Source organism: Engystomops pustulosus, unplaced genomic scaffold (assembly GCF_040894005.1).
Source record: "Engystomops pustulosus unplaced genomic scaffold, aEngPut4.maternal MAT_SCAFFOLD_127, whole genome shotgun sequence".
Classification (NCBI taxonomy): Eukaryota; Metazoa; Chordata; class Amphibia; order Anura; family Leptodactylidae; genus Engystomops; species Engystomops pustulosus.
This window is the reverse complement of record NW_027285008.1, coordinates 190,117-217,097: the sequence shown is the minus strand read 5'-3', so window position 1 is coordinate 217,097 and position 26,981 is coordinate 190,117. Positions and strand designations below refer to the sequence as shown.

The window sequence follows — 26,981 nt, the reverse complement described above, 5'->3', positions numbered from 1 at the left end:
GAGGAGATAAGCTGTGACATCATCTATTGTCAGTAGTGATGTAATGATGGGTCAGTGTTATCTATATAGAGGTCATTGTACAGGGAGGGGGAGGAGATAAGCTGTGACATCATCTATTGTCAGTAGTGATGTAATGATGGGTCAGTGTTATCTATATAGAGGTCATTGTACAGGGAGGGGGAGGAGATAAGCTGTGACACCATCTATTGTCAGTAGTGATGTAATGATGGGTCAGTGTTATCTATATAGAGGTCATTGTACAGGGAGGGGGAGGAGATAAGCTGTGACACCATCTATTGTCAGTAGTGATGTAATGATGGGTCATACGTACTCCATAAGCATACAAAGGTCAGTTAATTTTTATAACAATGAGGTCTTAACACTTTATACTAAAGCTCCACAAAAGTGAGATTTTATTTAGAATCAATTACAGACCGTCCCCGGGTTACGTACAAGATATATTCTGTAGGTTTGTTCTTAAGTTGAGTTTGCATGTAAGTCGGAACTGTATATTTTATCACTGTAGATCCAGACAGAACTTTTTTTTTGTCTCTGTGACAATTGGATTTTAAAAATGTTGGGTTGTCATAGGAATCAGGAGTAACACTAAGGCCCCTTCCACACTAGCAAGTGTGATGCGGGAGTGAATTCAGCATGTCAGTTCACTCCCGCGGTGCAACGTTCGGGCCGTGCGTTCCCGGCAGCTTGCGTTGCGAGTGTGATGCGAGTTCATCGCATCACACTCGCTAGTGTGGAAGGGGCCTAAATCTTCATTACAGACGCCGGTGATAACTGTTACAGCTGATCATTGTAGCCTGAGGGCGATGCCACACATGACGTTTTTGGGCCGTTTTTAGGTAGTGCGTTTTCACATCGTTAAAAAAAGCATCCGTTTACGCATCAATTTCCTTTTATCAGGAAATATCTTTTTTCCTGTTAACCAGAGGACACAGCAGCTTGAGATACATCTTTCTTCTGGGAACCCCACTCACTTCTACCCCGGAAGAACTTATACCACGTTCTCTACTACTACCACCTCCTTCTTTCTCACTCCCATGGAGCGCAGTGTTACCCTCTAAAAATTGTTCCTTCTAAAGTGGGGGTGTTACAAGAGCCCTTGCATGCTGCAGCTTCACAGGCTGTTACACTGTGCAGGAACACTTTCCCTTCTCCTAATGTGTAAGATTACATCAGGCAGAGGGAGGGGGAGGTATTGAAGGAGCAGGGGAAGACAGTATAACAGCCTGTGAAGTTGGCTTTGAAAATATCACACGGCACCTAAAATCTGCCCTCTGAAATCGAGTAATGGTGTCTCCCTCTTGTGGATGGTTAGAGATGATGCAGGGAGATGGTGAATGTTGCTCCGGCCTCGTGCACACCTGGTTCTCCTGGCTTAGGGGATGGATGTAGGTGACACATTTGTGGAATCGGAATTATTCTATAAAATTAAAGTTAAGTTGAAATAAAAATTCAAAAAGTCCAATTGTTACTGGCAGCAGAATATCTCGCTCTCTCTCATACACACAATATAAATATATAAATCTATACAGAAAATCCATCATCGGAGGCCCGGAGGGGGGAGGGGGGGGGGCGGGGTCGCTCACACTGGAGGTTTCCCGGGATCCAGCAGTCCTGAGGTCACATCCGGAGGATCTAGAGGAGACAGAGTGATGTCATCAGTGTGATGTCAGACAGTATCACAGGACGTCACAATGTACAGTATGGAGCCCCCACTATATGTGTCTATGAGGACCCCTGGAGTCAGGGGGTGGAGACCCCGTGCTCCTTTATAGCTAAAAACAGTTTTGCTTTTTTTCACGTAAAAAAGAAAATTGACATAAATCTCCCAATGTGTTTCCCCAACACCATCGAAATATGTAAATCCAGATCTGCCCCGATATGTTCCTGTTTTCTACCTGATTTAAAGGGGTTGGTTCAGAAAACATCGCATTATAAGGTGTTGGAAATCTGGGACCTCAGCAATCGCAGGTTTATCTCTGCTTCATTCACTTCTATGGAGAAACTTCGCTCATCCCCATAGAAGTGACTTATACAGACTGTACAAACTGCCACCCCCCTGCCCGCGCGTGACCACTGCCACTGCCGCCGCCGCCCCCCTGCCCGTGCGTGACCACTGCCGCCGCCGCCCCCCTGCCCGCGCGTGACCACTGCCGCCGCCGCCGCCCCCCTGCCCGCGCGTGACCACTGCCGCCGCCGCCGCCCCCCTGCCCGCGCGTGACCACTGCCGCCGCCGCCGCCCCCCTGCCCGCGCGTGACCACTGCCGCCGCCGCCCCCCTGCCCGCGCGTGACCACTGCCGCCGCCGCCCCCCTGCCCGCGCGTGACCACTGCCGCCGCCGCCGCCCCCCTGCCCGCGCGTGACCACTGCCGCCGCCCCTCTGCCCGCGCGTGACCACTGCCGCCGCCGCCCCTCTGCCCGCGCGTGACCACTGCCGCCGCCCCCCTGCCCGCGCGTGACCACTGCCGCCGCCCCCCTGCCCGCGCGTGACCACTGCCGCCCCCTGCCTGCGCGTGACCACTGCCGCCCGTCTGCACATAGCCAAGATCTACTGTACAATAACTCTGTGTCATATAAAGAATATAACCCACCTGAGGGAGCGGCTCCTGGGGGTGGGCGGCCGTGGAGAAGCTCCTGGGGGTCGCCATCTTCTCCTGAATGACTGTATTCTGGGTGGTGATAATAACTGTTCTTCTCCTCATCTAAGGACCGTGTCTTATTCTTTCTCCTCCTCTAATAACAGAGCAGATGACAGATCGTGTAGATGACTCGTCTCCTCGCAGTTTTCTATCATTTATTATTTCCTACACAAAATATTAAAATTCTCCCAAAACCAACTCACCAGCAAAACCCCGACACCCAGAACCAGAAATACAGCCACAGATACAGAAGCTGCGAAAGGAAGCCACGATCTGTGCGGATCTGTCAGGAGATAAAGGACAGAGATATATAATACTCAGTAATACCCCTCTTACCTGTAATCTCCAGTACATGGGGTATAATACCCAGTAATACCCCTCTTACCTGTAATCTCCACTACATGGGGTATAACACCCAGTAATACCCCTCTTACCTGTAATCTCCAGTACATGGGATATAATACCCAGTAATACCCCTCTTACCTGTAATCTCCAGTACATGGGGTATAATACCCAGTAATACCCCTCTTACCTGTAATCTCCAGTACATGGGGTATAACACCCAGTAATACCCCTCTTACCTGTAATCTCCAGTACATGGGGTATAACACCCAGTAATACCCCTCTTACCTGTAATCTCCAGTACATGGGGTATAACACCCAGTAATACCCCTCTTACCTGTAATCTCCAGTACATGGGGTATAATACCCAGTAATACCCCTCTTACCTGTAATCTCCACTACATGGGGTATAATACCCAGTAATACCCCTCTTACCTGTAATCTCCACTACATGGGGTATAATACCCAGTAATACCCCTCTTACCTGTAATCTCCAGTACATGGGGTATAACACCCAGTAATACCCCTCTTACCTGTAATCTCCAGTACATGGGGTATAACACCCAGTAATACCCCTCTTACCTGTAATCTCCAGTACATGGGGTATAACACCCAGTAATACCCCTCTTACCTGTAATCTCCACTTCATGGGGTATAATACCCAGTAATACCCCTCTTACCTGTAATCTCCACTTCATGGGGTATAACACCCAGTAATACCCCTCTTACCTGTAATATCCAGTACATGGGGTATAATACCCAGTAATACCCCTCTTACCTGTAATCTCCAGTACATGGGGTATAATACCCAGTAATACCCCTCTTACCTGTAATCTCCAGTACATGGGGTATAATACCCAGTAATACCCCTCTTACCTGTAATCTCCACTACATGGGGTATAACACCCAGTAATACCCCTCTTACCTGTAATCTCCACTACATGGGGTATAACACCCAGTAATACCCCTCTTACCTGTAATCTCCATTACATGGGGTATAACACCCAGTAATACCCCTCTTACCTGTAATCTCCATTACATGGGGTATAACACCCAGTAATACCCCTCTTACCTGTAATCTCCAGTACATGGGGTATAACACCCAGTAATAACCCTCTTACCTGTAATCACCAGTACATGGGGTATAATACCCAGTAATACCCCTCTTACCTGTAATCTCCAGTACATGGGGTATAATACCCAGTAATACCCCTCTTACCTGTAATCACCACTACATGGGGTATAATACCCAGTAATATCCCTCTTACCTGTAATCTCCAGTACATGGGGTATAACACCCAGTAATACCCCTCTTACCTGTAATCTCCACTACATGGGGTATAACACCCAGTAATACCCCTCTTACCTGTAATCTCCACTACATGGGGTATAACACCCAGTAATACCCCTCTTACCTGTAATCTCCAGTACATGGGGTATAACACCCAGTAATACCCCTCTTACCTGTAATCTCCAGTACATGGGGTATAATACCCAGTAATACCCCTCTTACCTGTAATCTCCACTACATGGGGTATAACACCCAGTAATACCCCTCTTACCTGTAATCTCCAGTACATGGGGTATAACACCCAGTAATACCCCTCTTACCTGTAATCTCCTCTACATGGTGTATAATACCCAGTAATACCTCCCTTACCTGTAATCTCCAGTACATGGGGTATAATACCCAGTAATACCCCTCTTACCTGTAATCTCCAGTACATGGGGTATAACACCCAGTAATACCCCTCTTACCTGTAATCTCCACTACATGGGGTATAACACCCAGTAATACCCCTCTTACCTGTAATCTCCACTACATGGGGTATAATACCCAGTAATACCCCTCTTACCTGTAATCTCCAGTACATGTGGTATAACACCCAGTAATACCCCTCTTACCTGTAATCTCCAGTACATGGGGTATAATACCCAGTAATACCCCTCTTACCTGTAATCTCCACTACATGGGGTATAATACCCAGTAATACCCCTCTTACCTGTAATCTCCAGTACATGGGGTATAATACCCAGTAATACCCCTCTTACCTGTAATCTCCATTACATGGGGTATAACACCCAGTAATACCCCTCTTACCTGTAATCTCCACTACATGGGGTATAACACCAAGTAATACCCCTCTTACCTGTAATCTCCACTACATGGGGTATAACACCCAGTAATACCCCTCTTACCTGTAATCTCCAGTACATGGGGTAGAACACCCAGTAATACCCCTCTAACCTGTAATCTCCAGTACATGGGGTATAACACCCAGTAATACCCCTCTTACCTGTAATCTCCAGTACATGGGGTATAACACCCAGTAATACCCCTCTTACCTGTAATCTCCAGTACATGGGGTATAATACCCAGTAATACCCCTCTTACCTGTAATCTCCACTACATGGGGTATAATACCCAGTAATACCCCTCTTACCTGTAATCTCCAGTACATGCAGTATAATACCCAGTAATACCCCTCTTACCTGTAATCTCCACTACATGGGGTATAACACCCAGTAATACCCCTCTTACCTGTAATCTCCAGTACATGGGGTATAACACCCAGTAATACCCCTCTTACCTGTAATCTCCAGTACATGGGGTATAACACCCAGTAATACCCCTCTTACCTGTAATCTCCAGTACATGGGGTATAATACCCAGTAATACCCCTCTTACCTATAATCTCCACTACATGGGGTATAATACCCAGTAATACCCCTCTTACCTGTAATCTCCAGTACATGGTGTATAATACCCAGTAATACCCCTCTTACCTGTAATCTCCAGTACATGGGGTATAACACCCAGTAATACCCCTCTTACCTGTAATCTCCAGTACATGGGGTATAACACCCAGTAATACCCCTCTAACCTGTAATCTCCAGTACATGGGGTATAACACCCAGTAATACCCCTCTTACCTGTAATCTCCAGTACATGGGGTATAACACCCAGTAATACCCCTCTTACCTGTAATCTCCAGTACATGGGGTATAATACCCAGTAATACCCCTCTTACCTGTAATCTCCACTACATGGGGTATAATACCCAGTAATACCCCTCTTACCTGTAATCTCCAGTACATGCAGTATAATACCCAGTAATACCCCTCTTACCTGTAATCTCCACTACATGGGGTATAATACCCAGTAATACCCCTCTTACCTGTAATCTCCACTACATGGGGTATAATACCCAGTAATACCCCTCTTACCTGTAATCTCCAGTACATGGGGTATATAATACCCAGTAATACCCCTCTTACCTGTAATCTCCAGTACATGGGGTATATAATACCCAGTAATACCCCTCTTACCTGTAATCTCCAGTACATGGGGTATAATACCCAGTAATACCCCTCTTACCTGTAATCTCCAGTACATGGGGTATATAATACCCAGTAATACCCCTCTTACCTGTAATCTCCAGTACATGGGGTATAATACCCAGTAATACCCCTCTTACCTGTAATCTCCAGCCGGTATTCCCGGGTCTCCTCACTGATTGGGTTTGTGATCCGGACACGGAGTCTCCTCCCGGTATCGTCTCTCTGGGCGCTCGGGATAATCATTGTCCTATTGTCATCTATCAGCCGGTACCGGTCCGGGAGACGACCCCCGACCACATCCCAGGTCACCGCCGCCTCCTCTCCAGTGAACTGGACACTCACAGCAATGTCCTGACCCAGAAGGATGGAGGTTCTGGTTCTGCTGGAGTTACTGGTTATGTTGGAGATGAGGACTGGATCTATAAGAATAAGGAGAAGGTCGGTCACTATCAGTCATGTGACATCACCTTCTCTAGTCTAGGTCCTGGCTATAGAGTGCTAGCTCTGCAGTACTTGCCCCCTATACTGACCACTAGTCATGTGACCTGCACCCCCTGACCCTGTGTTACCTCGATTACATGAGGAGAGGAGTCAGAGAAATGTCTGGTTCTGTGTGATCCAGGAGATCTTACCTAGTACAAGGATGGACCAGCTTTTCCGTCTACTTCCTCCTGTGCTATAATGATACACCACATTATACACGCAGGAGTCGTCCGTCCTGGCGTCTGTCAGGGTCCAGCACCCGCTGCTCGGGTCCAGGTGGAGTCTGGAGGTGTAACTACTGTGCCACATACTATCACACCACAGCTCCAGGAGGCGACTCTCATCATCTCCACATTCTCTGTACAGCTCCAGGACCAAATCCGTGTCCTGACACTTCAGGCTGCAGTCAGTGATGTCTGATCCTCTCCGCACATAGTCTCTGCCTGATGAGAGTGATAGTCCAGCCAGCATGGTGAGGAAAGCTGTGGAGAGAGGGGAGAGAGCTGTCAACCGAAAACTGAAGTCTGGTCCAACGTTGGTCATGCCTTAAAGAAGTTTGGGAATTACTGAACATCTAATATCTGTTGTTTAAAAAAAAAACATATATATATATATGTGCAACTACAATTTCATAAAGATTTTTACCAAAATGTTGAATGCAATTCGGCTTTTCCAAACAAAAAGAATAATGTCCGTATTGTGTCCTTCTTTCCAGAGTTAAGGTATTTTCTGTTCTAAGCTACTTGTCAGAAATCCTCCTCAGCAGCAGTGAAGTGGGCGGAGAATAAACTCTTCCTGTCATCACCCTGAAGCTGATTCAGTTATAAGATGCCCTCACTTCCCATGATGCTTTATGTTCAATCATAAAGTTACTGCAGTGAGAAGTAATTCAGAAGTAACTCAGCAAATACTGAGATTCCTGCAAGTGAATCCACCAAGCTCTGCCTAATCTATACATAATTGACTCTATAACTAACCTGGCATCTCCCATCAGGAACAAGGAGAATATAATAAATGTGATACAGTCAGTAATAAAATGTGGAGCAGTCAGTAATAAATGTGATGCAGTCAGTAATAAATGTGGAGCAGTCAGTAATAAATGTGATACAGTCAGTAATAAATGTGATACAGTCAGTAATAAATGTGATGCAGTCAGTAATAAATGTGGTGCAGTCAGTAATAAATATGATGCAGTCAGTAATAAATGTGATACAGTCAGTAATAAATGTGATATAGTCAGTAATAAATGTGATACAGTCAGTAATAAATGTGATACAGTCAGTAATAAATGTGGAGCAGTCAGTAATAAATGTGATGCAGTCAGTAATAAATCTGATGTAGTCAGTAATAAATGTGATACAGTCAGTAATAAATGTGATATAGTCAGTAATAAATGTGATACAGTCAGTAATAAATGTGATACAGTCAGTAATAAATGTGGAGCAGTCAGTAATAAATATGATGCAGTCAGTAATAAATCTGATGTAGTCAGTAATAAATGTGATACAGTCAGTAATAAATCTGATGTAGTCAGTAATAAATGTGATGTAGTCAGTAATAAATGTGATGTAGTCAGTAATAAATGTGATACAGTCAGTAATAAATGTGATACAGTCAGTAATAAATGTGGAGCTGTCAGTAATAAATGTGATACAGTCAGTAATAAATGTGATACAGTCAGTAATAAATATGATGCAGTCAGTAATAAATGTGATGCAGTCAGTAATAAATGTGGAGCAGTCAGTAATAAATGTGGAGCAGTCAGTAATAAATGTGGAGCAGTCAGTAATAAATGTGATACAGTCAGTAATAAATGTGATGCAGTCAGTAATAAATGTGGAGCAGTCAGTAATAAATGTGGAGCAGTCAGTAATAAATGTGATGCAGTCAGTAATAAATGTGGAGCAGTCAGTAATAAATGTGATGCAGTCAGTAATAAATGTGGAGCAGTCAGTAATAAATGTGATGCAGTCAGTAATAAATGTGATGCAGTCAGTAATAAATGTGGAGCAGTCAGTAATAAATGTGATACAGTCAGTAATAAATATGATGCAGTCAGTAATAAATGTGATACAGTCAGTAATAAATGTGATACAGTCAGTAATAAATGTGGAGCAGTCAGTAATAAATGTGGAGCAGTCAGTAATAAATGTGATGCAGTCAGTAATAAATGTGATACAGTCAGTAATAAATGTGGAGCAGTCAGTAATAAATGTGGTGCAGTCAGTAATAAATGTGATGCAGTCAGTAATAAATGTGGTGCAGTCAGTAATAAATGTGGAGCAGTCAGTAATAAATGTGATACAGTCAGTAATAAATATGATGCAGTCAGTAATAAATGTGATACAGTCAGTAATAAATGTGATGCAGTCAGTAATAAATGTGATACAGTCAGTAATAAATGTGATACAGTCAGTGATAAATGTGATACAGTCAGTAATAAATGTGATACAGTCAGTAATAAATGTGATACAGTCAGTGATAAATGTGATGCAGTCAGTAATAAATGTGGTGCAGTCAGTAATAAATGTGGAGCAGTCAGTAATAAATGTTATGCAGTCAGTAATATATGTGATGCAGTCAGTAATAAATATGATGTAGTCAGTAATAAATGTGATGCAGTCAGTAATAAATGTGGAGCAGTCAGTAATAAATGTGATGTAGTCAGTAATAAATGTGATGCAGTCAGTAATAAATGTGATGCAGTCAGTAATAAATGTGATGTAGTCAGTAATAAATGTGATACAGTCAGTAATAAATGTGATACAGTCAGTAATAAATGTGGAGCAGTCAGTAATAAATGTGGAGCAGTCAGTAATAAATGTGGTGCAGTCAGTAATAAATGTGATGCAGTCAGTAATAAATGTGATGTAGTCAGTAATAAATGTGATGCAGTCAGTAATAAATGTGATGCAGTCAGTAATAAATGTGGAGCAGTCAGTAATAAATGTGGTGCAGTCAGTAATAAATGTGGAGCAGTCAGTAATAAATGTGATGTAGTCAGTAATAAATGTGATACAGTCAGTAATAAATGTGGAGTAGTCAGTAATAAATGTGATGCAGTCAGTAATAAATGTGATACAGTCAGTAATAAATATGATGCAGTCAGTAGTAAATGTGGAGCAGTCAGTAATAAATGTGGAGCAGTCAGTAATAAATGTGATACAGTCAGTAATAAATGTGGTGCAGTCAGTAATAAATGTGGAGCGGTCAGTAATAAATGTGATGTAGTCAGTAATAAATGTGATGTAGTCAGTAATAAATGTGGAGCAGTCAGTAATAAATGTGATGCAGTCAGTAATAAATGTGATGCAGTCAGTAATAAATGTGATGCAGTCAGTAATAAATGTGATGCAGTCAGTAATAAATGTGGAGCAGTCAGTAATAAATGTGGTGCAGTCAGTAATAAATGTGATACAGTCGGGGGGCGTGGCCTGACGCGTGATGTGAGCGGCCGCATGTAAGAACGCTCCCGACTCACCATCCTAATATTATCCTGCCCTGGTTATTTACTGCAGCCCCGAAGGTACCGGAGAGTCGGAGGAACATCCTAGGACCGGCAGGCAGGCGTCCACTATCATGCCGAGCCGGCAAAAGAATAAGGGAGGTGAGGAGAGGGATAGCGCGCCGGCCACACCAGCTAAAAAACATGGCGCCGCCGCGGACCAGCTACACGCGGTGGCAGCGCGCCTTGAAAAATATGCCAGGACTGTGCATAATACACTTAGCACGTCCTTGGACCCCCCTGCTGGAGCTCAGCCGCAGATGACCACCAGAGCGGCAGGAGCAGGAACATCCTCCACAACCAGCACTGCAGGAGCAGGTATGAAGGGGAGAGAAGCTGCAGCAGCCGCCATCTTGCCTGAGGGTCCCTCATTGCAGGACATATTTGAGGTAGTCACACAGAGTGGGGCTGCTATAAGTGCCTTGGTCACCCAGATTGGTGGACTATCTGAAGATGTGGGCCATATTAGGCATGATTTACGGAAAGTTAATGAAAGAGTGCGTGAGGTGGAGGACCGTGTGGGAGTCCTGGAGGATAAGATACCGCCAATGCATCGTGATATGAGCAGAGTGGTGAATAAGCTTGCTAATTTACAGTCCAAAGCAGATGATTTGAAAAATCGTTTATGGAGAAATAATCTGCGTCTGATTGGAATACCTGAAAAAGTGGAGGGGCAGCGGCCGGCTGAGTTCTTAGAGGAGTGATTTGTTACCCAGTTTGGCAAAGATACCCTGACCCCTCTATTCGCCATTGAAAGAGCTCATAGGGTCCCGACCCGTGCACCTCCTGCTGGCGCCCCTCCGCGGCCGCTTATTCTCCGGCTCCTCCATTATCGGGATAGAGATATAATTTTGCGGGCAGCTAGAGATAATACTGATCTAAAAATTGATGGGCGTCGTGTGTCAATATTTCCGGATTTCTCAGCGGAGGTCCAGAAGAAGAGGGCACAGTATTTGGATATCAAGAAGCGGATGAGAGGGTTACAACTACCCTATGCTATGTTATACCCGGCACGTCTGAGGGTTGTGGCTTTGGGAGAAACGCATGTGTTTACTACACCAGAGGATGCGCTGAATTGGCTGGATAATAATGAGAACAGATTGAGGCATAGAGATCCTGAGTAAGGACTTTGGTGACCCCTGCTGGACAATACGGATATAATCCTCCTTTTATCTCGTTGCTACAGAAAATAAAGGAAAAGATCAAGAGGATGTTGGAACAAGTTGACTTACAGTTCTTTGTTCATTACGGGACCTGCTGTTGAATACCCGGGGGCTACGATATGTTCTGGAGAAGAAATTACTTGTGGAAGTGTCAATTGGAGACCCCTCGATTTTGGTTGCGGAGCTGAGATTCGGCTTCAGGTTTCTGGGCACAATCAATACCCCATTCCCTCTTACAGGGGGAAATGTCTAGAATGTGTATGTGTAATTCTTTTTTTATGTTTTTTATTACAAGTTTAGTTAAAGGGGGGGCAATGTTTAAGGCAGGCAGAGAGACTAGAAGTATGTACAAGATCTATATGCCTATGGATCAACTGTTTACTTGTGATAAAAAATGGGATGCTTCAATGTTATCTTTACATGTGGGAAAATGACGAATGTACTTAATGTGTTATTTTGGAATGTACAGGGACTAGGAGACGCTGCTAAGAGATGTGCAGTATTTTCCACACTGCAATGATACCAACCTGCAATTTGGTGTTTAGCTGAGACCCATTTAGTTAAGGATAATGGGGCACATTTACTTACCCGGTCCAGTCGTGATCCAGCAGCGGGTTCTCCGACGCTGATTCGGGTTCTGCCGGGATTCACTAAGGTCCGTGCGCCGATATTCACCAGGTGTCGCTGCTGCGCCGAGGTCCGCCGGAGTTCACCTGCTTTTTTCTGGTGTATGTGAGTGCTTGATCTTGCGACACAAATGGCTTTTTAAATTCCGCAGTTTTTCCGAATCCTTCGGGTTGTCCGGTGGCCACGCCCCCCGATTTCTGTCGGCGCGATTGCACCAAAAATCGATCGCGTGCGCCACAATCCCGTGAAATACAGCGCACAGCGGAAATATTCGGGAAAAACCCGACGGATTCGCGGCTGCGGACCCTTAGTAAATGTGCCCCAATGTGTCCACTGTTCATAAAGCGTGGATGTCTCACGAATTTCATTCTACATATACCACGCACTCTCGAGGGGTCAGTATATTGATACATCGCTCCATTCCATTTACTTGCTTGGATAAATTGATTGACTCAGAAGGACGCTTTGTGTGTCTTAAGTGTAAGCTGTACGGGACACTGATGTTCCTAACTGCAATATACATCCCTCCTCCTTTCTCTAGTGTTATCTTGAAGAGGGTACTATCTTTTATGGCAGCGTCTCCTGATCTTCCGGTTCTAATACTGGGGGATTTTAATAATTACTTAAATCCTTATTTGGATAAACATCATACAGGGTCAATACCGTCAGATGCTCCTCCCACAATGTTAGCGAGATTGTGGTCTTAGTGATATTTGGAGGATTCGCAATCCCTCAACAAAGCAATACTCGTGTTATTCGAGATCCTATAGATCGTTGTCAAGAATAGATTTGGCAGTTGGATCTGATCATCTGTTTAATGTTCAGGGAACGGTGGAGTACCTCCCACGTAGTGTATCTGACCATAGTCCATTAAAGGTGAGCCTACAAATGGGAGAGAGGGAGACAAGGCACAATCTACTATGGCGGTTGAATCCCTTTTGGTTACAACTAGTGGAGGGAACTGCGGGCACGGCAAAAATTATAGAAGAGTTTATAAGTCTTAATAATACTTCGGCATCGCAAGAAGCGGTGTGGGAATGTTTAAAGGGGATGTTGCGAGACCACTACTTCCATAAGGTATGCGCACATAAGACGGCTAGTGCCGCTCTCACTAAATCCCTATCTCGAGCAGTAGTACTAGCAGTAGTACTAGTCAACATATGTAGCAGATCCGACTACAGATAATGAAAAAAGGTGGATTGATGCTCAAGAGCATTATACAGAGCATGTCAGGCTGATGGCAGAAAATAAACGTTTTTTCTCCCAAACAAAAATATTTTGTGGAAGGGGAAAGTGCAGGCCATTTACTGGCAACGATTATACGGTCCCAACAGGGTACATCTCACATAGCGGGACTGAAAGGTGGAGATGGTACTGCTCTGACTTCAGACATTGACATAGCTAATAGATTTTATGAGTACTATAAAGGAATTTACCAATCCCAATTGACAGCATCCAGAGAGGAGTTGAGGGCGTATGTTTCAGGTGTATCCTTACCAAGGCTCACTTCAGAGGTCAGGAATCAATTGGAGGGTCAGGTCACGCTAGAGGAGTTGGAGGAGGCTTTGGCAGACTTAGCTAATGATAAGGCACCGGGGTGTGACGGACTGCCGGTAGAATTGTACAAGCTGCATAAGGATCTTTTGCTACCGCCATTGGTTGAGGTCTTTAAGGAGGCGTTTAACACGGGATGCTTACCAAGATCAATGAGAGAGGCCATGATTGTACTGATATTGAAGCCAGGGAAGGAAAGTACAGACCCTGACTCTTATAGACCCATATCCTTATTGACAGTCGATGTTAAACTATTGGCGAAGGTGTTAGCTAGGCGCCTGTTGCCGGTGATCTCAGCTTTGATCCATGAGGACCAGTCAGGCTTCATGCCGGAGAGGTCTACAGCTGTTAATCTTAGACGCCTATATTTGAATATTCAGAGGGGGGTGGAGTGTCAGGGTGTCCCTGCGGTGGTCTCACTCGACGCTGCCAAGGCTTTTGACAGCGTTGAGTGGTAATATTTATGGGTTGTGATGAAGAAAATGGGCTTTGGTCCACAATTTATGAAATGGGTGTGTCTTTTATACTCACAGCCAAGTGCAAGAGTTAGGGCGAATGGATGTCTTTCAGATGCATTCCAGTTAGGAAGAGGCACAAGACAGGGCTGCCCCCTTTCTCCCCTCCTTTTTGCGATATCAAACTAGCCAAAGGCTCTATAGCTAAGAAACTCGCCTAATATACAGGGCTTCCCTTATAGGCTCTAGAGAGGAGCGCATCTCACTATATGCCGATGACGCCCTGTTATATTTGGGGGATGTGGACAACTCTATCAGCCCAGCTATGGAGGTGATCAAACAGTTTGGGGATAGGTCAGGCTTGAGAATTAATTGGGATAAGTCTTCCATCCTCCCATTAGTGGCACTCTCGCCGGACTTCCCGGTCCATGCACTGCCCCTTCGGGTAGTCCAAAAATTCAAATTCACCCTTGGGGTTATGGTATCCCCGAACCCCAGAGATTATATTGAGGATAATCTAACGCCCTTAATGAATAGGTGTAGGAATAAGGTCAACACGTGGTGCAAAGTCCCCTTGTCCATGATAGGTAGGGGCAATTTAATAAAAATGGTACTTATGCCCCAACTGCTCTATATCCTTCATAACACGCCTATATGGATACCATTCAGGGTATTTTATAATATACAGAGTATGTTCCGCGGATTGCTTTGGGAAAAGGGGCATCCTAGGATTAAAATCGAAACCCTGCAGAGAGCCAAGGATAGTGGAGGGCTGGCTATCCCAAACCCATGGGTTTATTTCTTAGCAGCACAGGCACAACATTTAAGAGGATGGGAACAAGGTGGGGATAGTTCAGGACCCAGCGGGAGGTTAGTGGCATCTATAACGGGCATGACACCGCCAATAGCGGCAATAGAAGTGGGAAGCACAGGAACAAATGGAGGATTGAGATGCCCGACTTTGGCTCTAATGTCCAAGACATGGTCCAAGATTAAGGATATGGTGGGGATTCAGGGTCATAGCGAGTACCTTCCTATATGGCATAATTAGAAATGTTTAAATTAGAGGGTTTCTCGCCGTGGGAGGGTAAAGGAATATGGTTTGTACGGCAGTTATTAGATGGAGACAATCTCAAATCCTTTGAACAACTAAGGGAAACCTTTAATCTGCCTAATACACAATTTTATAAATTTCTGCAATTAAGGCATGCATATGAGAAGACGGTCAAAGAGGGTAGGCTTCAATTATCGAGCCATAGCACACTGAAGCTGATAACGGGAAGGGGCCCGAATAGGGGAATTATATCCAATATTTATTCTAGCCTCTTGGGAGAAATTATTGTATATGGCACGCAAGTCCGTGGCGGCTCGATGGATTCAAACATCGGCACCCACAATACAGGAATTCATAAATAAGGTCAACAGTATAATTAGGTTGGAGTGGGGAGTATATCTAAAAAGAAAATGCCCCAAAAAATTTGATAAACTATGGAGAAGATGGTTGGACACGACTGGACTTCCGAATAGGGCCCTGATTGATCTACGTAATAGCTCTCACTACCAGTTGATGACGGTGACTGTATGAGATATTTATGTCTTAAAAGGAAATTGACTGTCGCAAGTACCTGCCTGTGGGATAGAAGATTCCACGCTTTCTAGGTATGATATGCGAAGGGTGATCAACTGGTCCATAGGAATAATTAACAACAATGGTCTCTATCTGTCTGCTGTAGGGAATGTGGGGGGGGAGGGGGAAGTGGGTTGTTCTTATTGTCTTGGTCTTTTGTGCAACAGTATATTTGTAACGTGTTGTTAAAAACAAAAAACAAAAACCTCAATAAAAATGTTTTGATAAAAAAAAATAAATGTGATACAGTCAGTAACAAATGTGGTGCAGTCAGTAACAAATGTGGAGCAGTCAGTAACAAATGTGATGCAGTCAGTAACAAATGTGGAGCAGTCAGTAATAAATGTGATGCAGTCAGTAATAAATGTGGTGTAGTCAGTAATAAATGTGGAGCAGTCTGTAATAAATGTGATGTAGTCAGTAATAAATGTGATGCAGTCAGTAATAAATGTGATACAGTCAGTAATAAATGTGATGTAGTCAGTAATAAATGTGGTGCAGTCAGTAATAAATGTGATACAGTCAGTAATAAATGTGATGCAGTCAGTAATAAATGTGGAGCAGTCAGTAATAAATGTGGAGCAGTCAGTAATAAATGTGATGCAGTCAGTAATAAATGTGATGTAGTCAGTAATAAATGTGATGCAGTCAGTAATAAATGTGATGCAGTCAGTAATAAATGTGATGCAGTCAGTAATAAATGTGATGCAGTCAGTAATAAATGTGGTGCAGTCAGTAATAAATGTGAAGCAGTCAGTAATAAATGTGAAGCAGTCAGTAATAAATGTGGAGCAGTCAGTAATAAATGTGATGCAGTCAGTAATAAATGTGATGCAGTCAGTAATAAATGTGATGCAGTCAGTAATAAATGTGATGCAGTCAGTAATAAATGTCGTGTAGTCAGTAATAAATGTGATGCAGTCAGTAATAAATGTGGAGCAGTCAGTAATAAATGTGGAGCAGTCAGTAATAAATGTGAAGCAGTCAGTAATAAATGTGAAGCAGTCAGTAATAAATGTGGAGCAGTCAGTAATAAATGTGATGTAGTCAGTAATAAATGTGAAGCAGTCAGTAATAAATGTGGAGCAGTCAGTAATAAATGTGATACAGTCAGTAATAAATGTGATGCAGTCAGTAATAAATGTGGAGCAGTCAGTAATAAATGTGGAGCAGTCAGTAATAAATGTGGAGCAGTCAGTAATAAATGTGATGTAGTCAGTAATAAATGTGAAGCAGTCAGTAATAAATGTGATGCAGTCAGTAATAAATGTGATGCAGTCAGTAATAAATGTGATGCAGTCAGTAATAAATGTGATGCAGTCAGTAATAAATGTGATGCAGTCAGTAATAAATGTGATGCAGTCAGTAATAAATGTGGAGCAGTCAGTAATAAATGTGATGTAGTCAGTAATAAATGTGATACAGTAAGTAATAAATGTGATGCAGTCAGTGATAAATGTGGTGCAGTCAGTAATAAATGTGATGCAGTCAGTAATAAATGTGATGCAGTCAGTAATAAATGTGGAGCAGTCAGTAATAAATGTGATGTAGTCAGTAATAAATGTGAAGCAGTCAGTAATAAATGTGGAGCAGTCAGTAATAAATGTGATACAGTCAGTAATAAATGTGATGCAGTCAGTAATAAATGTGGAGCAGTCAGTAATAAATGTGGAGCAGTCAGTAATAAATGTGATGTAGTCAGTAATAAATGTGAAGCAGTCAGTAATAAATGTGGAGCAGTCAGTAATAAATGTGATACAGTCAGTAATAAATGTGATGCAGTCAGTAATAAATGTGATGCAGTCAGTAATAAATGTGCAGCAGTCAGTAATAAATGTGATGCAGTCAGTAATAAATGTTATGCAGTCTGTAATAAATGTGATGCAGTCAGTAATAAATGTGATGCAGTCAGTAATAAATGTTATGCAGTCTGTAATAAATGTGATGCAGTCAGTAATAAATGTGATGCAGTCAGTAATAAATGTGAAGCAGTCAGTAATAAATGTGAAGCAGTCAGTAATAAATGTGGAGCAGTCAGTAATAAATGTGGAGCAGTCAGTAATAAATGTGGAGCAGTCAGTAATAAATGTGGAGCAGTCAGTAATAAATGTGATGTAGTCAGTAATAAATGTGGAGCAGTCAGTAATAAATGTGATGCAGTCAGTAATAAATGTGATGCAGTCAGTAATAAATACACACAGGCTGTAGGAGGCGCCAGCACCAGGAAGCACATGGAGGAGCAATTACACCATTCTACATAACACCATAATACAGGCTGTCAGTCATGTGTATAGGCAGGGCCGGTTCTAGACAAAGTGGGGCCCTGGGCAAAACTAAAAGTGGGGCCCCAAAATAAAACTATTTTATGACCAGTCACAGTCAGCAAGAGGCTCCCTCTAATATGGTAAAACAAACTGTAATATGGGAGAATTTTATAGGAGATAAATGATAGGGAGATTGATGGGCAGCATGGTGGCTCAGTGGTTAGCACTACAGTCTTGCAGCGCTGGTCAACATCTGCAAAGAGTTTTTATGTTCTCTCTGAGTTTGCGTGGGTTTCCTCCGGGTCCTCCGGTTTCCCCCCAAACTCCAAAAAATTACTGGTAGGTTGAATAGATTGTGAGCCCCATGGGGACAGGGACTGATCTGGCAAGCTCGGTGCAGGAATAGATAATCTGTGTGCACTATAAGTAAAGGATTATTAATTATAATAATTATGATAGAAGATAAATATGAAAGATAGAGATTTCTAGACGCAGAATATAAAGTAGATGACATGAGAGATAAATACAGGAGAAGAGAAATAGAAGATTGCTAAAGAGAAACGTGAGATATATATATGGTCAGATTATAGGAGATACATAACTAGACTGATAGATGATAAGCATCTTCACCCGGGAATTCAGCCAAGGGGTATTAACCCTTTCACCGCCCTGGCATTTCTGGATATTTTGTCCTGAGCAATTTTTACAATTTTGACGTTTAAAAATAAAATTAAAATGACAGCAAATAGAATTAAAGTAAACCCAACAAACTACATAATTTCTGAAAGCAGACACTTGCCCCATTTTCAAAATTGCATTAAAGAGTCTATAGACAGAGGCGCCTTCATGCAATTTTGATTCAAACTGAAACATTTTATAAAAAATACTTAAAATTTGACTTTGATGGCAAAAAATGTGCTCAAAACAGAAAATATTTACCTTCACATCTCCTACATGTAATAGATGGACAAGTGTAGAGTTCACAAATGTCCCATATTGATATGTTCACATATCATCATAATATCACTAACTGTAATAACTAGATATCTGCTTATGAAATAAAAGGCAATAAGAGAGAAAGTGTGTTCTTAGATAGTTCTGCATAGAGAAGGGTTAAAAACATGAATATTAGTTGATATTATCCTTTCTCAAAATGTAGTAACATATAAAGTGAATATTTCCATTATCTGTGAGGTGCAGCAGCTCCTGTGTGCAGCAAATTCTCCCTGTATCCTGATGGCTAAGAATCTGTATTGGGGGGGGGGGGGGGGTAATTTCAGGGGGCTGTATCTCTGGCTCTGTGACACATAGAACCTCACTACTTTTTTTTCTATGAAAGAAGAGAATCTCCTCTTTTATATGAATCTAAATTTATGTTTCTAAGTGTTAGGAAAACGGAGATAATAACTGTTAAACTGCCGTTGGGAAGGATTTTTATATATACAAATGGCACCTGATATTCTCACTTTAAACCTGAATATCTCTGGATCCCTGGCACCTAGAAACACAATTCAAGATTCATTTGACAGAAGAGATTCTCCCCTTCCAGGAGGCCCTGGGCAATTGCCCACTTTGCCTACCCATAGCGCCGGCCCTGTGTATAGGAGTATCTCATACACACAGGCTGCAGGGGGTGCCAGCACCAGGAAGCACATGGAGGAGCCATTACACCATTATTTTTATAATGAGCAAATGGATATTTTTACTTGACACATTGGCCCCAATGGGCCTCAATCAAGAAATAGAATTGTTTGGTTTTATGTCATGGAAATATCCAGTGTCATTCATTTTAACTAAAATATGTGTTTATTTCTGCTATTTTATATACACATACTTTTAATCACAAGCGATTTTATGTCTTATTCTTCATATCGTGATATGAAGACTATTTTTAGACTTATAGAATAAAGAGAAATTTAAATTTGATCTAAATACCGTCCACCACCAATGCAATTTACCCATAACAACAACGAGTAATGCATCGCATGAAATAAATACATAACACATCCATATATGGTTCACTCACCTGGTTCCTGGCTATAAAATCACGATCAGCTCGCAGTAACAGGATTCCCTGATGAAGGATTCCCGAAACGCGTTGGAATTGTGTCCTTCTGGACTTGCTGTAGTTTGGTGACGTCACCACATGGAAACATCCGGGACTGTGTCTGGAGGTGTAGCCACCGGCCGGGGCTTTCCTCCACGTGTATCGACCATCTACAAGCTCGGACATCCGTGAACCATCTCTCCAAATCCAGTAATAAACGGAGATATATCCAGGAACTACCCGACTATTAACTTCAAGATCGCGCATAGTCTACAGCAAACTGGTCGTACACAGGTACCATATCTCACTGACACCAATGCATACAACACCCTGCACCGACACACATCAATAGACAGGTTTTTTATGTATCTTCACTACCTAGTTGTAGTATGGCGAGTGACATTGGCATGGTAATATTGTAGCCTCATGCATAATAGCACTGTAGCTTTATGCGACTTACCGGTGTTTCTCATATATCTTTTTGTGGCGCAGGTATCTGCAGCTCAGACAGGTCACGTGTTGTTTTTTTGAAATGCATCCAAACCAAAGCCCAGCCCCTGTGACTACCCCGGGATTTTGTCAGGATGCAAGAGTAAGTTATAACACACAATTATATAGCAATGCAAATGCTTAGAAAAGGCAGAGAGGCCGATGTGCACTGCAGGTGTCATGGGCTTTTACAATCCGTCTTTAGTGACAATGAGGTCCCTGCTGACAGGTTCCCTTTAACCTGCCAAAATACCCACTTCTCACAGGGGGCATCATGGCGAAGGCAACTACAAATTTTTTATTTTTTTTGCTAAATTTGGGGGCACTTGGTAAAGAAGGGGAACATTAGTCAAAAATTTAGCATAAATATAGGGAGAACTTGGGGAAAAAAAGGGGGCAATCGGCAACAGAAAGGGAGCACTTGGGGTTATACAGAGCACTGTACATAACAATGGGTCCCTGGGTCAGGGCCGGTGCTATGGGTAGGCAAAGGTGGCAATTGCCCAGGGCCCCCTGAAAGGGGAGAATCTCTTCTTTCAAATGAATCTTGAATTGTGTTTCTAGGTGCCAGGGATCCAGAGATATTCAGGTTCAAAGTGAGAATATCAGGTGCCATATATATATAAAAATCACTCCCAACGGCAGTTCAACAGTTATTATCTCCATTTTTCTAAAACTTAGAAACACAAATTTAAATTCGTTTAAAAGAGGAGACTCTCTTCTTTCATAAGAAAAAAAAAGTAAGGTTCTATGTATCACAGAGCCAGAGATACAGCCCTCTGAAGTGTCCTCCCCCCTCCAGATTCTTAGCCATCAGGCTGCAGGGAGAATTTGCTGCACAGGAGCTGCTGCACCGCACAGATAATGGAAATATGAACTTTATATGTTACTACATTTTGGGAAGGGATAATATCAACTAATATTCATGTTTTTAACCCTTCTCTATGCAGAACTATCTAAGAACACACTTTCTCTCTTGTTGCCTTTTATATTGTGATAGTTTTTTGTTGTTGGGAAAATTGACTGATCCGATGAACATTCAATCCTCTTCACCTAAGGTGACTACACCGCGACCCAGAACATGTCCAAAAAGTTATATGTAACACCAAAAACACCCACATGTCCTGGAATAAAGTTTTTATTTCCCATCATCCTCCATTACTTACACCCATGTTATGACGTTCTCACTCTCATTCCTATGATCCGCGGAGGGTTCTGTTATTGTGCAGCTAATACAATGGCGACATCTAAGAGTGACTTTATTACCTCATTAGCTTGGGTTATGGATATATAGTTATTTACTTGGGTCACCATTGTGTAAGGAACAGACAATGATAGATTTGTGTGAATTTTCTAGCTGAAAAGCAGATATCTAGTTATTACAGTTAGTGATATTATGATGATATGTGAACATATCAATAGGGCACATTTGTGAACTCTACACATGTCCATCTATTACATTTAGGAGACGTGAAGGTAAATAGTTTCTGTTTTGAGCACATTTTTTGCCATAAAAGTCAAATTTTAAGTATTTTTTTGTAAAATGTTTCATTTCGAATCAAAGTTGCATGAAGGCGCCTTTGTCTATAAACTCTTTGATGCTATTTTGAAAATCAGCTATCTCCTATAAAATTCTCCCATATTACAGTTTGTTTTACCATACTAAAGGAGCCTCTTGCTGACTGTGACTGGTCATAAAATAGTTTTATTTTGGGGCCCCACTTTTAGTTTTGCCCAGGGCCCCACTTTGTCTAGAACCGGCCCTGCCCTGGGTGGCTCCGGAGCGCCCGGTGTTATCAGTCAGGACACGGTGTCTGCACTGAGCGGCAGGTTACATAACCCAGGAATGTAAAGAAAACGCAAACAAAACGGCACTAACATCCACTTACGTGTCAGTACACACCTGCATCTCACAGCCTGCGGTACCGGACACGGGAGTAACACGGAGAGGCCGCAGCTACTTACCGAGAGTCGGGAGCATGACGGGAGACACCGGCGCAGGGAGAAGTCTGGATACGGAACAGGATGGCGCGGATACAATACATGATTTGCATATCACCCGCTGGAGGTGCTGAGGAGAGTCACTGTAGTCACTTCTGCTTATAGGGGGAGACAGCACCTGCAGGCCCCGCCCTGGGAGATGGCCCCGCCCCTGGGAGGCGCTGAGGAGAATCTCCGTGTAGTCACTTATAGGTGGAGACAGCACCTGCAGGCCCCGCCCTGGGAGATGGCCCCGCCCTGGGAGGCGCTGAGGAGAATCTCACCGTAGTCTCTTCTGCTTATAGGTGGAGACAGCACCTGCAGACCCCGCCCTGGGAGATGGCTCCGCCCCTGGGAGGGAGGAGAATCTCCTGTGACCTCCGAGTAGTCACTTCTCGCCGTTGACACTTGTGTGTATAGCTGTGAGCGCGGTCACTGGCTCCGCCCCTGGGAGGTGCTGAGGAGAGACTGCTGATTCCCCGAAATCACCTGCTTCCAGTTTTGTAGACCCGCACATCTGGGTGTGGCCTGTGTCAGGCGTCGTCTTCTAACCTCTCAGTGCCCGGGGGTCAGAGGTCACGGGGCTGCGATGTTTCTCATTTACAGAAGTTTTATAGACAATTCATTCTCTTAATATAAAACTCGTAGACCCCCAGGAAACATTTGGGGGGGATGTATAAGCCGGTGCAGTGTGCAGGACCCCGGGTCCGGTCTGTGTACATTTCCTCTATGACCCGGTTCTGGTTCTGGTATATTCGGGGGTCGCAGCTTCTCTATGACCCCAGGACTTGTCTGTTACCCCAGAATCTGCAGTGATAAATCCTCCCTCATTATTACTGGTGCAGAAACATCTATAAATCATCACTTTGTGTCTATTCTATTATCATTCTCCGGATCCCAGCCCCGGGTCATGGCTGCAGCGGCTGAGAAGACGCCGGAGAACTTTTATTAGTTCTATTAAAAATACAGTAACTGGGAAATTAAAGATAGTGGAGACTTGTAGGGGGCAAGTTGGGGGATTATTAGCGCCCTGTGACCTCCTGCACTCTGTGATACCTGCACCCTGTGACCTCCTGCACCCTGTGACCCCTGCACCCTGTGACCCCCTGCATACTGTGACCCCCTGCACCCTGTGACTCCTGCACCCTGTGACCCATGCACCCTGTGACCTCCTGCACTCTGTGATCCCTGTGACCCCCTGCATACTGTGACCCCCTGCACCCTGTGACCCATGCACCCTGTGACCTCCTGCACTCTGTGATCCCTGCACCCTGTGACCTCCTGCGCCCTGTGACCCCCTGCATCCTCTGACCCCTGCATCCTCTGACCCCCTGCACCCTGTGACTCCTGCACCCTGTGACCTCCTGCACCCTGTGACCCCCTGCACCCTGTGACCCCTTGCAACCTCTGACCCCCTGCACCCTGTGACCCCCTGCACCCTGTGACCCCTGCACCCTGTGACCCCCTGCACCCTGTGACCCCTGCACCCACTGACCCTGCACCCTGTGACCCCCTGCACCCTGTGACCCCCTGCATCCTCTGACCCCTGCACCCTGTGACCCCCTGCACCCTGTGACCCCCTGCATCCTCTGACCCCTGCACCCTGTGACCCCCTGCACCCTGTGACCCCCTGCACCCTGTGACGCCTGCACCCTATGACCCCTTGCAACCTCTGACCCCCTGCACCCTGTGACCCCCTGCATCCTCTGACCACCTGCATCCTCTGACCCCCTGCATCCTCTGACCCCCTGCACCCTATGACCCCTTGCACCCTATGACCCCCTGCACCCTGTCCCATGATGTGTTGGCGAGGCGATACACAGACCACTCCTTATAATGCCCCTGTCATATGCTGTAGGTACCAGTGGATACCCTTATGTACAGCCTTATGTGGGCCTCCAGCAGCTCTGAGCCCCGTCACTTGCCCCGGGTGCACCCAGTGCTGGCGCCGGCCCTGAGCACGGCGCATGTGAATCACATTGGTCCATGCACTACATTTCTCTGCCGGACACTTATATACTGGGGTCTGCAGATCCGTGATGGTGGTAAAGAGGATCCCTGCACTCTCCCTGCTTGTAACATGGTATCTCTGGGCCCTAATAATGAACCCTATGGCCCCATCACTCATCATCATCTAGGGGTGAGCGCCCCCACACGCAGGCGCCATCCTCTGTCCAATCAAAGGCTACAATTAAAATACAAGTATCAATTAGGAAACCATTGTTATGTTATGCAATTATTACAAAGCCCGATGGACAGAGAGAGAAGAGGAGAAGGTTTATTAGAATTAGAAACAACTATTAAGACAATACAGCAGAGTATAATACAAGCCACTATAACACTGCCCAAAACATAAAGGGAACATGACACCAAAATAACACGTCCTAGATCTGAAGGAATGAAATTCTCTCAGTGAATACTTTGTTCTGTACAAAGGAGAATGTTCTGACAACAAAACACAAAAGATTCATCAATAGAAATTACATTTATTAACCACTGGAGGCCTAAAAAGTGGAAAAACACACCACAGGCTGATCCAACTTTGATGTAATGTCCGTAAAACAAGACAAAATGAGACTCAGTACTGTGTGTGGCCTCCAGGTGCCTGTATGACCTCCCTACAACACCTGGACATGCTCCTAATGAGGCTCCGTATTGTGTGTGGCCTCCAAGTGCCTGTATGACCTCCCTACAACACCTCGGCATGCTCCTGATGAGGCTCAGTATTGTGTGTGGCCTCCACGTGCCTGTATGACCTCCCTACAACACCTAAGCATGGTCCTGATGAGGCTCAGTATTGTGTGTAGCCTCCACATGCCTGTATGACCTCCCTACAATGCCTTGGCATGCTCCTGATGAGGCTCAGTATTGTGTGTGGCCTCCACGTACCTGTATGACCTCCCTACAACACCTCGGCATGCTCCTGATGAGGCTCCGTATTGTGTGTGGCCTCCACGTGCCTGTATGACCTCCCTACAACACCTCGGCATGCTCCTGACGAGGCTCAGTATTGTGTGTAGCCTCCACATGCCTGTATGACCTCCCTACAATGCCTTGGCATGCTCCTGATGAGGCTCAGTATTGTATGTAGCCTCCACGTGCCCTTATGACCTCCCTACAACACCTCGGCATGCTCCTGATGAGGCTCCGTATTGTGTGTGGCCTCCACGTGCCTGTATGACCTCCCTAAAACACCTCGGCATGCTCCTGATGAGGCTCCGTATTGTGTGTGGCCTCCACGTGCCTGTATGACCTCCCTACAACACCTCGGCATGCTCCTGATGAGGCTCAGTATTGTATATGGCCTCCAAGTGCCTGTATGACCTCCCTATAACACCTCAATATGCACCTGATGAGGCTCAGTATTGTGTGTGGCCTCCAAGTGCCTGTATGACCTCCCTACAACACCTCGGCATGCTCCTAATGAGGCTCCGTATTGTGTGTGGCCTCCAAGTGCCTGCATGACCTCCATACAACACCTGGGCATGCTCCTAATGAGGCTCCGTATTGTGTGTGGCCTCCAAGTGCCTGTATGACCTCACTACAACACCTCGGCATGCTCCTAATGAGGCTCCGTATTGTGTGTGGCCTCCACGTGTCTGTATGACCTCCCTACAACACCTCGGCATGCTCCTGATGAGGCTCAGTATTGTGTGTAGCCTCCACGTGCCCGTATGACCTCCCTACAACACCTCAGCATGCTCCTGATGAGGCTCAGTATTGTGTGTGTGGCCTCCATGTGCCTGTATGACCTCCCTACAACACCTCGGCATGCTCCTGATGAGGCTCAGTATTGTGTGTAGCCTCCACGTGCCTGTATGACCTCCCTACAACACCTCGGCATGCTCCTGATTAGGCTCAGTATTGTGTGTAGCCTCCACGTGCCCTTATGACCTCCCTACAACACCTCGGCATGCTCCTGATGAGGCTCCGTATTGTGTGTGGCCTCTACGTGCCTGTATGACCTCCCTAAAACACCTCGGCATGCTCCTGATGAGGCTCCGTATTGTGTGTGGCCTCCACGTGCCTGTATGACCTCCCTACAACACCTCGGCATGCTCCTGATGAGGCTAAGTATTGTATATGGCCTCCACGTGCCTGTATGACCTCCCTATAACACCTCAATATGCACCTGATGAGGCTCAGTAGTGTGTGTAGCCTCCACATGCCTGTATGACCTCCCTACAACACCTCGGCATGCTCCTGATTAGGCTCAGTATTGTGTGTAGCCTCCACGTGCCCTTATGACCTCCCTACAACACCTCGGCATGCTCCTGATGAGGCTCCGTATTGTGTGTGGCCTCTACGTGCCTGTATGACCTCCCTAAAACACCTCGGCATGCTCCTGATGAGGCTCCGTATTGTGTGTGGCCTCCACGTGCCTGTATGACCTCCCTACAACACCTCGGCATGCTCCTGATGAGGCTAAGTATTGTATATGGCCTC

At 44.7% G+C, this 26,981-nt stretch overlaps 1 protein-coding gene across 2 annotated transcripts; it reads right to left on the bottom strand.

Moving 5' to 3' along the window:
• Positions 1 to 284: 284 nt before the first annotated feature.
• LOC140108405 (uncharacterized) lies at positions 285 to 22,873 on the bottom strand. 2 transcript variants are annotated; one of them, XM_072131716.1, is made up of 7 exons: positions 7,470 to 7,640; positions 6,974 to 7,306; positions 6,479 to 6,760; positions 2,861 to 2,940; positions 2,610 to 2,751; positions 1,605 to 1,653; positions 285 to 1,438 (listed from the first exon to the last, which is right to left on the bottom strand). In XM_072131716.1, exons 2-7 carry the CDS (start codon positions 7,293 to 7,295, stop codon positions 1,330 to 1,332), a joined length of 984 nt encoding a protein of 327 aa, XP_071987817.1. In that variant the 5' UTR covers positions 7,296 to 7,306; positions 7,470 to 7,640; the 3' UTR covers positions 285 to 1,329. The 2 variants fall into 2 exon arrangements, with proteins under 2 accessions (XP_071987817.1, XP_071987816.1); XM_072131715.1 differs by lacking the exon at positions 7,470 to 7,640 and adding an exon at positions 22,521 to 22,873 and having other exon boundaries at positions 288 to 1,438.
• Between the last annotated feature and the right edge of the window lie 4,108 nt (positions 22,874 to 26,981).

Bases quoted from the DNA above. Each gene is read 5' to 3' on its own strand.
- LOC140108405 (XM_072131715.1), bottom strand. The intron at 1,654-2,609 runs GTGGGTTATATT...TGTCTCCTCTAG, and splicing joins CCCAGGAGCCGCTCCCTCAG to ATCCTCCGGATGTGACCTCA. The intron at 1,439-1,604 runs GTGAGCGACCCC...TTAATTTTATAG, and splicing joins GATCCCGGGAAACCTCCAGT to AATAATTCCGATTCCACAAA.